Below are 13,981 nucleotides of genomic sequence, written 5' to 3'. Positions count from 1 at the left end.
GTCTTTTTAAATTATGTAAATTATATCCTGTTTTTAGTTTATGCATTTTAATTAATTTCTCTAGCTTTATATTTGACTAAATATTTTATTATATAATATTTGACAATTCATGTATTTTAAGTAATTTCGTTTTAGTTTGAAAAAGTTCATTTAACATATTTGTGCTTTTAATTTATACAGTTATATATAGTTTTTTTTAGATATGTATATTTAAAATAATTACATAAGTTATTTTATTGTATGTGTAATTTAGATTTTTAAAATTGATTTTAAAATGTATATTTTAGGTTGTTTAAAATTATTTTTATATATTCTGTATTTTAGATAATTTCTATATCTTTAAATCTGATTTATTTTTTAATTTTTTTTACAATATTTTATATAAATATAAGGATTTTAAGTTTTATTTAAAAATGTTCATAGTCTTATATAATGTAGTTTATATTTATATATTTTTTGATAATTTATATTTATTTTTGGTGAATTAATATTTTACATAATATTTTAAATTGTGTGTATATAATGTAATCCTATATTTAGTTGCATATATTTTAAAATTATTTCTATATCTTTATATTTGATAATTGTTTTAAATGTGTAATATTTATTTTATATTATATCAAAGTATATAGATTTAAAAAAGGCCATCAAAGTTATTTTAGGTTGAGAATGGGTATTTGGATTTATATTTATGATTTTTTTTTTTTTAAATAAGAGTTTTATCCATATATATTTATTTATATATTTATTTATTATTTTTTATATACATGCGCACACACAGATGTGTATTAGTGGTTTATTCTATTTGTTGTTTTTGTGTGTACACTGAAATCTTCAAGATAAAGTCCTTTTGTATAAGCAAACTTGGCAATCTTATTCTGATTCTACTTTGTTCGCTCTTATTGTCTTATTCACACCACTCTTGTGAATTAGTCGATTAGTAATGCACTTTATACAGTACTAGCAATAACTGTGGTATTAAAGTATTCCAGTGACTGTAATGTTAAATCACCATCATGCTCATGTTTTTAACTTCCTGTCATTTCAGCCGAGCGCGCCTTGGACACCATGAACTTTGACGTGATCAAGGGCCGACCCGTTCGCATCATGTGGTCCCAGAGAGACCCGTCGCTGCGTAAGAGCGGTGTGGGCAACATCTTCATCAAGAACCTGGACAAGTCCATCGACAACAAGGCCCTCTACGACACATTCTCTGCCTTCGGGAACATCCTGTCCTGCAAGGTAAGGGACAGTCGTGTGTTTGCGGTGAGGCGCATGTTTGTGGTGTTTGCTCGTGCTCAGTGCCGCTGTTCTCTCTTTGAAGGTGGTTTGCGATGAGAACGGCTCTAAAGGATACGGCTTTGTGCACTTTGAGACCCATGAGGCCGCAGAAAGAGCCATTGAGAAAATGAACGGCATGTTGCTCAATGACCGCAAAGTGTAAGTGTTTAAATTAACCGCATTATATTAAACAGTGGTTTGGTTTGGAGTGAAGCGTGCTCAATGTGTCTCAAACATCATCTGTCTTATGCATGCTGGTTTAATAAAAAAAAACAATATATTCAAAAAAAAAAAAAAAAAAAAAGTGTAATTCAGAGTTATAAAGGTGATTTATTGAATCTTAAAGGTTTGTCGGTCGCTTCAAGTCTCGCAAGGAGCGTGAGGCTGAGATGGGCGCCCGCGCCAAAGAGTTTACCAATGTTTACATCAAGAACTTTGGAGAAGATATGGATGATGAAAAGCTGAAGGAGATTTTCAGCAAATTTGGTGAGTTTATTTTTTTACTTTTAACTTCTAGTTTATGCATTTATATCCATTTTATTGTGTTATATGTATTTTTTTATATACGTTTCACTTTTTTTATATATGTATATTTGTTATACAGAATTTAATTTTTATAATTTATATACTTTTGTATATGCATGTGTGCATATATAAACATTTGATTTTCATTTTAAGGTTTTTTTTGCATGCATTATAATTATACATTTATAAAAAAAAGTTATTTTAGTCCAGATTAAGTTTTATTTGTATGCATGTGTATGTGCATATAAAAACAAATTTTAGATTTTCATTTTAATAAAAAAAAGATTTTAGCCATATATATGCATGCATATATACGAATGTATTTTTTACATTTATTAAAATATATATTTTGTATTTTTTAATCCCGATTTATAATTTTATATTTTTATATGCATGTGTATTCGCTTATATAAACTTTTTTTTTTTTCATTTTAATCGAGTTTTTTTTATACAGTTTTTAGCCATATATTTATTTTTTTAGCTGCAATTTTTTTGTGCATTTGTTATACAAAATTACATGAATAACATATAATAAATTTTTATTTACAGTTTATTTACAAACTTTCAAAGCGTTTAGCTATGTATTTATATATATATATATATATATATATATATATATATATATATATATATTTTTGTCTTCTAGTGGAGGATTTGATCTTGCCACATGAATCAGTTCTGACTTGTTTGTCAATTTTAATTTAAGTTTTTCTACATATTTTAGTATTTGAAGAATCTTTAGCTGATTTTGTTTTTCACACGTGTATTTTTTTTATAAAGATCCATTTATTTGTTAACTGTATTAACCCTGGCTGCTAGTAGATGTTTTGATCTTGTCGCTGGGAGTCAAATCTGACGTGTTTGTTTCGTTGCAGGTCCAGCACTGAGCATTCGCGTCATGACCGACGACGGCGGCAAATCTAAAGGCTTTGGCTTCGTCAGCTTTGAGAGGCACGAGGACGCCCAGAGGGTGAGCATCAGCGTATTAAACCTCTCTTTTGTTTCACAATGGTCTCTGCTGCGTTATATCCTGACGTGTTTCCTCTGATCATCAGGCGGTGGATGAGATGAATGGAAAAGAACTGAACGGGAAGCAGGTGTACGTGGGTCGTGCACAGAAGAAGGGAGAGCGGCAGACAGAACTCAAACGCAAGTTTGAACAAATGAAGCAGGACCGCATGACTCGCTACCAGGTATAACATGAACCATACATGAGAGTGGTAATGGTCATTGGTGTTTGTACGTGAACTTTAATTCATGTTTGTGGTGTTTTTATAAGGGAGTCAATCTCTATGTAAAGAATCTGGATGACGGCCTTGATGACGAACGCCTGCGTAAAGAATTCTCACCATTCGGCACCATCACCAGTGCTAAGGTACGATCTGATATATATATATATATATATATATCTCCAAACAGCCCGCGCTCCTTCTGAATGTATTGCAGGGTTCGTACAAGATGCTTAAAGTGTTTGAAGTACTTGAATTTGACTTTTTTTGAAAGGCCTGAAAAACCCTTGAATATAGCAGTATTCCTGAAGAGGTGCGTGAATAAGTGTTTAATTTTTAATGTAATATCTTTTCACGCAATAACCTGCTTTTTTGCCTTTAGTCAATGTCGTAAAACTAGCGTGCTAAGCCAGTGTCGTGTAAACATGGCTGAAGATGTGAAAAGAGCAAAAGATGAGTCATTGACTTTGATCATTCATTTTAAGCGATTCACCAGATCAACTTAAAAGAGCCATTCACTTTTAAATTGACAAGTGCTTAAACTCCATTCAGATCGCAAATCAGTTTGTTTCAGATCAGAACTGGTTCGTGAATTAATTAGCTAATTAAATGATTTAAGTCAAATGATTCGCAATATGCAAAGTTTCAATATGAAATGATGGTTTGGATCAGGACTTTGGAGCGTGTATGGCAAATCATTTGATTCAGATCGGGACTTTGGTGTGGGTTAGCGATTCATTTGATTCACTTTTGCGACTTCAGAGCGCGTATGGAGAGTCATTTGATTTAGATCAAAATTGGTTCGTGAATCATTTCGCAAATTGAATAAATTCAAAACAAATGATTCGCGATCTGCACTCTAAGTCCTGATCTGAAATGATGGCGTGAGAATCATTATTGTGAATTGCAAATGATTTGATTAGATCAAACTTTGGAGCGGGTTGATAAATCTTTTGATTTAGTTTGAGACTTTGGAGTGATGACGAATCATTTTTCAAATCAGATTTTTTTTTTTCTTAAACGGTAGAAATCATTAAACCATTAGGGAAAAAAGTGAAGTATACACATCCAAATCAAGTGTACACTTAAGAAAATAAACCTTTGTGTTTCTACCATAGTAGAAGTGTAGTATACTTTATAATGCTTCAGTTGTAATACTTTGCATGTGCTTCTCTTTTATTTTATTAGAATTTTTTAATCTATATATATATTATTAGAATTTTAAAGACATTGATTCAGAATTTGCTCTTATCAAGCAAAGTTCTGCAGTTTCATTTTACAGTATCTCTACTAGGGCTGGGCGATATGGCTGAAAACTATATCACGATATCAGTGTTTCATATCGGTCGATATCGATAATTATTGATATTTTTATGACCCATTTAAAATAAGGACCAGGAGAAAAATATATTTCACTCAAGCATTTTTATTTTAAACTTAACCTGCCTCTAATCATAATCCCCTCATTTATTAAGACAGAAATGTCAACAACCATGGAAAACTCAAATAATTAAAATGTAAACATAAGTCTAAAGTCACAATATACACTTAATTATCTCTTAATCCTCAATTCAAACCCCATTCATTGTCGATGAAGTGAATGGTCAAGCTAATGTATGGCCCAGAAGTACGGCATGACCACAGGTCAGAGGTTGTTGCAAAGTACTTGGCTGATAATATTTATTTCTGCACAGATTGCTGGTTGCCAGTAGCCAACATTACTTCTTTCCCGGTACTTTAGCCTATACTTTGTGTAATAACAAAAATATTTATTTAAGTGAAAAAATAAGTCAAACTTTCAACATTTTGAACAATAGGGCCCTACAATCTTTTTTTTTTTTTTTCAGAAATTCTTGTTTTAATTTTTCTGATAATCAAATGAAAGCAAAATCACAGATTTATTTTTAAAAATAAAAATAAACGGAGCTTTACTGTTAAAATTAATACATAGAAGACAAAATTATATTCAGTTAAAAAAAGGTTTAATAATAATAGTATTTTTTCAACAATTAAGTGGTGACTCTTTATTTTATTTTTTATGTAAATTATTTAAATGTGAACATATAAACACCTACATTATACAGTAATACAAGACTAATATTGTTCTGTTACATGTTAAACCGTACTTTTATTTTGACAGGTTGCCGTGAAGTTTCAGTGTGTAATACAGTATGAATGATGCTAGTTTCACTAAAGAAACGGTAAAATTGACAACAACTGACACTCACAGCAGCTTTGGAGATGTATTTATTGGAGTTTGTCTGTTCATGTGAGATGCAAAGGCCAAAAATTAGCGGGAGCGTCACGTGTGCAGTATGCGTGTAGTGAAAAAAAAACGCGTCTTCTCCATTCATACATATAACGTTAGAGGCAAACGGAACATGCAGGATTCTTATTGAAACGGTCTTTTTGCATTTCAGTTTTCACAGACACTAGTCCATATCGCGATCTGAATTAATTAACAGACCAACTTTTGATTTATTGGTCCAAAAATCGACGAATTCTGCGGCATTCCGCCCTATAGTAAAGTCCGTTTTTATGAATGGAGTCCGCGATCCCGTCTGTGAGGAGACATTGTACACGCGCGATCATGTAGAGACAGAAACCAAATGCCGTCGTGTAAATAAAATAAATAACATAAGGCTATTTAGTTTGTTTAATACAACAACATGGACCCGTTCTGTAGGAAAGATAACCTTAACTTCTATTGTGATCTGGCGCTATGAACTGAACGTTAAAGGGGGGCTGGGCGGGCCGACGAAGAATACAAAATATCGAACGTTTTATCGAACATTTTTTATTGATATCGATCTCTTGTCTATCGCGATATATATCGTTTTATCGCCCAGCCCTAATCTCTACGAACCCTGATTTTAAAACCCAACCCTCCACCAAACATCAGTGATTTCCCTCAAGCGTCTCTGTTAACATCTGTTATTGGTTTTGTTCAGGTGATGATGGAGGGCGGCCGCAGTAAGGGCTTTGGCTTCGTCTGCTTCTCGTCTCCTGAAGAGGCCACTAAGGCTGTGACTGAGATGAACGGTCGTATCGTGGCCACTAAGCCGCTGTACGTGGCTCTGGCCCAGAGGAAGGAGGAGCGCCAGGCTCATCTCACCAGCCAGTACATGCAGAGGATGGCCAGCGTCAGAGCCGTGCCCAACCCCGTCCTCAACCCTTACCAGCCTGCGCCGCCGTCCGGATACTTCATGGCAGCCATTCCACAGGTCAGACACCGCTTTCACTCCACTCAGTGTTGGTTTAAAGGTGTGGCAGCTACTTATTGTTCAGGTGAAAACTTGAGGTCAAAATCCAGTCGTTTTAGTAGGAATCCATGTGATTGGAAATCATGTGAGTTCTCCACACTGGTTTTTGTGAATTTGTGTTGAGCAACAGAAAGCTGCTTTGTTTGAAAGTGACTTTCTAGGACTTGTTTAAACTTGCATTTGCTCAATCCTGATAGATAATAAAGCTATTGATGTAATGCTGTTACATACAAGTTTAGTTGAACAGTTCTAATTCAGTAAACGGAGACAGTAAAGTAATTAAGACAGAATAGTGGGCTTTCAAAATAAAAGTCCTTCAGTGATATTCAGAGTTCATACAAGGTGCTTAAAGTGCTTGAAGTACTTAAATTTGACTTTCTGAAATTTAGAGTAGTTCACTTTCAGAACAAAAATTAATTAATTTAAAAAAATCAATATGTTTGTCTCCCTTTCTTCAGTCGTAAAAACAATTGTTTTTTGAGGAACAAACGATCACAGTCGAGGAGTAAGGGTCTTATCTGGCAAAATGATTGGTTATTTCTGAAAAATTGACTTTTATATACAGTCGTGGCCTAAGTTGAGAATTACATAAATATTGGAAATTGGAAACGTTGCTGCGTAAGTTTTTATAATAGCAATTTGCATATTTGCAATTTGAATGTTATGAAAAGTGATCAGATGAATTGCATAGTCCTTCTTTGCCATGAAAATTAACTTAATCCCCCCAAAAAGCTTTCCACTGCATTTCATTGCTGTCATTAAAGGACCTGCTGAGATCATTTCAGTAATCGTCTTGTTAACTCGGGTGAGAATGATGATGAGCACAAGGCTGGAGATCATTGTCAGGCTGATTGGGTTAGAATGGCAGACTTGACATGTTAAAAGGAGGGTGATGCTTAATCATTGTTCTTCCATTGTTAGCCATGGTGACCTGCAAAGAAACGCGTGCAGCCATCATTGCATTGCATAAAAATGGCTTCACAGTTAAGGCTGGTCCCAATACCATTTTTTGAGCTTCAAAGCTTCGGTAGTAATCGACACCGAATATTCGAAGCTTCAGTGGGAGGGGCTGAATATAGTATTCTCTCTAATAAAGGCAGGAATCTCTGTATGTCTTTCTGTTTGCATTTTTATTATATCGAGAAGTTTGCTCCAAACGATTTTTGCTTTGGACCCAAGGGAGTGCAGTGTTGCATTTTTGTGCAATATGGACACAACACGTTCAGAATTAATAAATTGTAGTAGAACATTGCTAGTTGGATGCGGCGCGCCTCACGCAGACAGAGCTTATGCTTCGAGAACGGACACTGCGCTAGTGATACAAAACACAGGTCTGTTAAGAGCAATACTTTTAATAAGGTAGCCTAACATTTTTTGATGAACAAATCACTCCCAAATCAGAAATTAGCAGCACAGTAATTACTGACACCGTAAAGGGTAGGCTATTTAAATAAAAAAAGAACGAAAAAATGGCACGTTGTTTATATATATCGTTTGTTTATATAAGCCTATATATAAAATACATATGTATTATTTTGAATCCCAAAATACATGAGGCTCAAACATTAACAAACGTGAGTTTATTTGAGCACTTCCATCAGTGAACAAGCCGCCTACAAAACGCTAAAACAAAATCAAATTTTATTGTGAGTCCAAGACTTTTGGAAGATGGCCTGGTGTCAAGAAGGGAAGCAAAGAAGCCACTTCTCTCCAAAAAAAAAAAAACCATCAGGGACAGATTGATCTTCTGCAAAAAGTATGGCGAATGGACTGCTGAGGACTGGGGCAAAGTCATATTCTCAGATGAAGCCTCTTTTCCAAGAAGTGATTATGAAAGAATGGGTTGCTATCAGTCAGGATTTGGCCCAGAAGTTGATTGAGAGCATGCCCAGTCGAATTGCTGAGGTCCTGAAAAAGAAGGGCCAACACTGCAAATACTGACTCTTTGCATAAATGTCATGTAATTGTCGATAAAAGCCTTTGAAACGTATGAAGTGCTTGTAATTATATTTCAGTACATCACAGAAACAACTGAAACAAAGATCTAAAAGCAGTTGAGCAGCAAACTTTGTGAAAACTAATGTGTCATAGTCAACTTTGGGCCACGACTGTACTTTTAATGCCAAATGAACATAGGAAGTCTTTTCTGTGTAATTGAGCAAATTTGAGTGAGTTTATGCTTTAAATGAGAGCAAATGTCTATCAATGGGGAATGAGAACTTGTTTTTGTGAAGTGACTAGAAGATACAAAAATTATTTACATTTTTTTTTTGTTTTTAAGCATTTATTTATTTTTTTAAATAAGTTGTTTTCAAACTTTGAAGTGCTGCTAATACAATTTGTGTTCTTCTTAGACCTTTACATTTGGACAATGTTTTGCCTTATTGATGTTCACTTCAATTCATTCCTTATATTTTCTTTAATTGGTCTTAAATGCTTCAATTTTCCTCCGTAGAATATAAATGGTGACCCAAAACCAGTCATAAGGGTTAATTGTTTGATAAACTTTCCATCGATGTATGGTTTGTTAGGATAGGATAATATTTGAAGCCGAGATACAATTTTTTGAAAATCTAGAATCTGAGGATGCAAAAAATTCAAAATGGCCTTTAAAGTTGTCCAAACTAAGTTCTAGCAATGCATATTACTAATCAGAAATTGAGTTTTGAAATATTTACAGTAGTAAATACATTTTTCATTAAAAATCTAAAGGATATTAAGGAATGTTCAGAGTTCAATTTTGACCCATACAGTGTATTTTTGGCTATTGCTACAAATTTATGGGCATATTACACAGGTATGCCCGTGGTTTTGTGGTCCAGGCTCACAATTTGCTCACAATCATGAAGTGGTGTTTACTCGTAATAACTTTGTTCCCCTGTCATGTGTGATTGACAGGCTCAGAATCGTGCGGCGTACTATCCCACCAGTCAGCTCGCTCAGCTCCGCCCCAGTCCTCGCTGGGCCACTCAGGGTGTCCGCCCTCAGCGTGAGTAGCTCCGCCCACATCCCCACCTCCAGCATGCTCACACAGCCCACCCAACTCTTCATTTCACTGATTTGCTTCTCGTTTCCCTTCCAGATTTCCAGAGCATGCCCAACGCCGTCAGGCAGTCCGCGCCCCGTCCGCAAGCGTTCGGCGCCGTGCGTCCCGCCTCCCAGGTCCCAAGGGTGATGGCGCCTCAGCGCATGGGTAAGCGATGAACCTCACGCTACTTCAATTCACACAACAAATGCATTTCTCCACAGTTCACTGATTGTGAGTGTGCTCCATGTTTTCCACAGCGTCTCAGGCCATGGGTCCTCGTCCCAATGCCGCAGGTGCAGCCACAGGTACGGCTCAGGTGAGAGGAGTGCCGCAGTACAAGTACGCACCTGGAGTCCGCAACCCACAGCAGCACATGCCCACTCAGCCGCAGGTGCCCATGCAGCAGGTACTATTGGAACTTAAGCCGTTTCCTACCAAATTTGTGGTTGCAGTTTAAAAAGAAAACTGACTTTTTGCATGTTGCATAGCTTTTAACGTTATGCATAGTGCAAAATGTTAGATGTAGGGGTGTGCGATCTATATTGTCTGCAGTTAATATCGTAATTGTTATTTTGAGTTTCTTTTTTGACATTGAGTATATCGCGAACAGCAAACAAAACACACCTACAGAGTGCATGTATACATTATGAGATGAAGTCTAGTAAGTTAAACTAGTGTGCATACACACTTGGTGTTCTTCACTGCATGTTTCAGTCTACTAAAATGCATTGCTAACACTGTACAATAAAGTTCATGTTAACTAATGAACCAAGAATTAACAGCATTTTTTTTTAAATCTCAGTTAATGTTAATTTCAGCATCTACTAATGCATTTTTAAAATTACAAGCTGTGTGTTAACAATGCACTGTGAACTAACATGAACAAACAATGAATTACTCTATTTTTATGAACTAACATTAACAAAGATTAATAAAGTGTAATGTATTGTTCATTGTTCGTTCATGTTAGTTAATACATTACAATAAGGTGTCATTTGTTAACATTAAAGTGTTACCAATGCATTTAAAATTATTGCATAATTCAAGATATGGGGCAGAAAATGCATATTTATCTTATATCACATTTTTTTTTGTCCAAAAGTGAGCTTAATTACAAATGTGCTATTGATTTTAGACAATTCAATAAACAAGAAGTTAATATTAAGAGACTTGCATTTTAGGCACCAAATTTCTTTTTGCTTTTTCACCAACAAAAATCATTCCAAACACAGCCACAGCACACACAGTTGTCTCTGAGAAACGTGACTGTTTCGTTCCTGAATTAATCAACCGTTTAAATGATTTGGTTGAATCGCAATGACTCACTTAGTGACTCGCTGCCACCTACTGGCATTTTTAATTGCACGTTTAAAGTATCTTTTTCCTTTTTTTTTAAAATGCTTTCAAATATCAGTGTTCAATGTTTTATGTTTAAAACATTAAAACAATTTGTGTAACCACAAGTTAAAGCATTCCATGCCCCTCTGAGCTGCCTTAAACTGTTTAAATGCATTTTAGATGCAATAAAAATGCGTCTGAGTTTTCTCTGCATTGCAAAGATGAATTTTAATTCTGGTTTGATTTACTTGGTAACATCCCAAATGTCTTATTCTAATAAACTTGGCTCAAAAGATGCACGCTTTTGGAAAAATGGCTTTATAAAACTAAAAGTGCCCATAAAAGGTAAAAATCATTTTAGAATTGGAAAAGAATTTCTATCACTGCTGTGAACTGACCGCACAGAATATGAAGAATATTAAAATTCAGGAGTCAGCAAAATATTGTCTTAGTTATCGAAAAAAAAAAATCCAGAAAATATAGAGAATATTCAGTATTAGATGTAAATTTAGTAGTATTCAATTTTATCCACATCTTTACATCACGCTTATGTAAAGCAGTTTCACACTATATAGCAAATCTCAAATGCCTGAATTTATTTTTGTAACAAAATATATAATCTGGCTCTTTATAGTAACATTTGAAAATAAAACGTGTAACTGAACCTTCATTGCATGTGTATACTATGTAGCAAATCTAAACTGCTTGATTGTTTACAATGTTGAAAAATGTAACTATAATCCAGATCTAATCTGATAATTGCAACTATAAGTGATGAAGGTGTTAAGATATTATAAACCTTAACGTGACTGTGTAAAGCAGTTTGGAATGTCAATTGTGAAAGGGTTTTTGCCAAATTGACTTGTGCTGGAATGTCTTGCACAAGTGTTTTTCTGAACTCTTAACTTTATGTTTGTCTCTTGTTCAGCCTGCTGTCCACGTTCAGGGTCAGGAGCCTCTGACGGCGTCCATGTTGGCTGCCGCCCCTCCACAAGAACAGAAGCAGATGCTGGGTGAGTTCTTTCTCCTCTTCCTGTTTTGCTTTAAGTTGTTGCAACAAATACATGCCATACATTTTTTACCATCGTTTACAGAAGATAACACTTCAATGTTGTTCACTGTAAGAATAGTTCATATACCAAAACATCTCATCAGGTATATTCAGAACAGAGTCATTCGATGACACTAAAATACTCCATTTAAGGATCTCCACTGAGCTCTAAAATACTAATTAGGCATTTTAAATCTTTACTGATCTTCATTATCATTAACACCAGTAGGTTTTACTCATTTGTCAGCAATCTCGGTATAAAAATATTAATACGGAACATAAGTTGTCCGCGTCAAAGGAAATTTACAAAAGCGGTTTTATGTCTATAAAAAGCATTAAAGTGTCTACTTTTAAGGTTTCGAATAAGTTTTTGGAAAATAAAACTCAATTTGGTTGCAATAATGTTACATTGTCATTCAGTGTACAACAATATTTCTGTAAAAATTCAAACAACATGTTAATTCTGACTTGCATATTAAAATATATAAAAGAGTAAGGTAGCATATTAACTTTTATTGTGTGTTAAGTGAGTAAACCTAGAACAGTGGCAAATTGTAAAAATATAAAAATTTGTACATTTTATTATTTGGGGTGAAAGTAATTCATGTTTTAATATCATAAATTGATTTTCTTGGTGTAAATATGCCTGACAAGATTGTTACACTTAATGATATTTTAGTGGGTGTCTTCTGTAAATTAGAGAAAATGTAGCTTGGAATTTATTTTTATTTATTTGCTCAAAAAAACAATTATTTAAATGAAAAACGTAAATTTTATTTACTACTACTTTGTTTTAGTTTTTTGAGCAAAAAAAAAAAAAAGTAGTAAATTTAAGTTTTTCCGTTTAAAATGAAATTGTTTTATTGAGCACAAAAAAAATTTAAACGTATTGTTTTTCGAAAAAAAAAAAAAAACACGTTTAAATTTTTTTTGTGCTCAATAAAACAATTTCATTTTAAACGGAAAAACTTAAATTTACTACTACTATTTTTTTGCTCAAAAAACTAAAACAAAGTAGTAGTAAATAAAATTTACGTTTTTCATTTAAATGTTTTTTTTGAGCACAAAAAAAATTTAAACGTTTTTTTTTTACAATTTCTGTACATTTAAACCCGTGTGTGTTTTTATTTTTATTATTTTTTGTAAATTGTCTATTTCAGAATATATGTAGTTTAAAGCAAGATATTGGTTTTTAAATATCAAATGCATGCTCTTGTCTGCCACAGGTGAGCGTCTGTTCCCGCTCATCCAGAACATGCATCCCAGTCTGGCTGGAAAGATCACCGGAATGCTGTTGGAGATCGACAACTCTGAGTTGCTGCACATGCTGGAGTCTCCGGAGTCCCTGAGGTCAAAGGTCAGTGCTCATGGGATACTTTGTGTTTGTTTTAAGTTATTGGATTTTTCCATTTTTAGTGATAATGTCAAGAATGTCTGTTTCATCTATTATCAAAAGAATTTAAACATATTTAGTTACATTATAATTTGTTTAATTCCAGGTGGATGAAGCAGTAGCGGTATTACAGGCTCATCAGGCCAAAGAAGCTGCCCAGAAATCAGTCCCAAGCGCTGCTGTGCCAGCTGTCTAAATCGAGGTGAGAATTAAAAAAAAAAAAAGATTATTTTGTGCATTTATCTTTTCCTCTGAATTTATTTTTCCTAATCTTTGGCATTTTTCTTTTCCAGAATGATTCTCTTTAGCCCTGTCTTCACCAAGAGGGACACCATCAAAAAAATAAAAAGTAAATAAATATTGAAAAACACAAACTCAAACGGAAAAAAAACCCACGATGACATCCAGCTGTTTTGCCGGGTTGAGAGACTTAAGTCTCGACCTTGATTAATAAAAAATGACAAAAAAATAGAAAACTTTTAATTTTGAAAAATTCCAAAACATTCCTTTCTTTTTATTCCTCTTAATGAATGCTCATTGTCAATTGTGTTCTTGCAGTTGATAGCTGAACATTTGGAAAAGTACATTGGATTAAACTGCTTGAATAAATAAAACTTTAAACATTTATCATTGTTTGTGGTGTTTCTGTTTTATGGTGAACACATTGAAGCAATTTTCTAATGATTTATTTTTAAAAGAGTTGCAGAGAAACATTGCCATCATGCAGGTTAGTCAGCATTCTGTCAAGTGTTGACATGGTGGCGTCCGAGTTTGAACATTTCCTTGCTTTTGTCAACTTCACTGAATGATTGAGAGTTCATGAACTGAGGTCTGGACTGCAGGTCTCCGGGGTTAATGCCCTGAAGGTGGTAG

The 13,981-nt window shown here is 34.2% G+C and overlaps 1 protein-coding gene across 1 annotated transcript; it reads left to right on the top strand.

Moving 5' to 3' along the window:
- The first annotated feature begins 1,053 nt into the window (after window positions 1–1,053).
- pabpc1a (poly(A) binding protein, cytoplasmic 1a) lies at window positions 1,054–13,733 on the top strand. Its single transcript, XM_073847141.1, has 14 exons — window positions 1,054–1,242; window positions 1,325–1,440; window positions 1,628–1,767; window positions 2,682–2,776; window positions 2,862–2,999; window positions 3,086–3,181; window positions 5,987–6,259; window positions 9,197–9,287; window positions 9,381–9,491; window positions 9,584–9,732; window positions 11,593–11,677; window positions 12,942–13,072; window positions 13,215–13,310; window positions 13,402–13,733. The coding sequence occupies exons 1-13, from the start codon at window positions 1,069–1,071 to the stop codon at window positions 13,302–13,304; spliced, it is 1,689 nt and encodes a 562-aa protein (XP_073703242.1). The 5' UTR covers window positions 1,054–1,068; the 3' UTR covers window positions 13,305–13,310; window positions 13,402–13,733.
- The last annotated feature ends 248 nt before the right edge of the window (window positions 13,734–13,981 follow it).

This window comes from Garra rufa, chromosome 9, assembly GCF_049309525.1.
Source record: "Garra rufa chromosome 9, GarRuf1.0, whole genome shotgun sequence".
Taxonomy (NCBI): Eukaryota; Metazoa; Chordata; class Actinopteri; order Cypriniformes; family Cyprinidae; genus Garra; species Garra rufa.
Note: the sequence above shows the minus strand (reverse complement) of the source record. Positions and strands in the feature narration are given on the sequence as shown.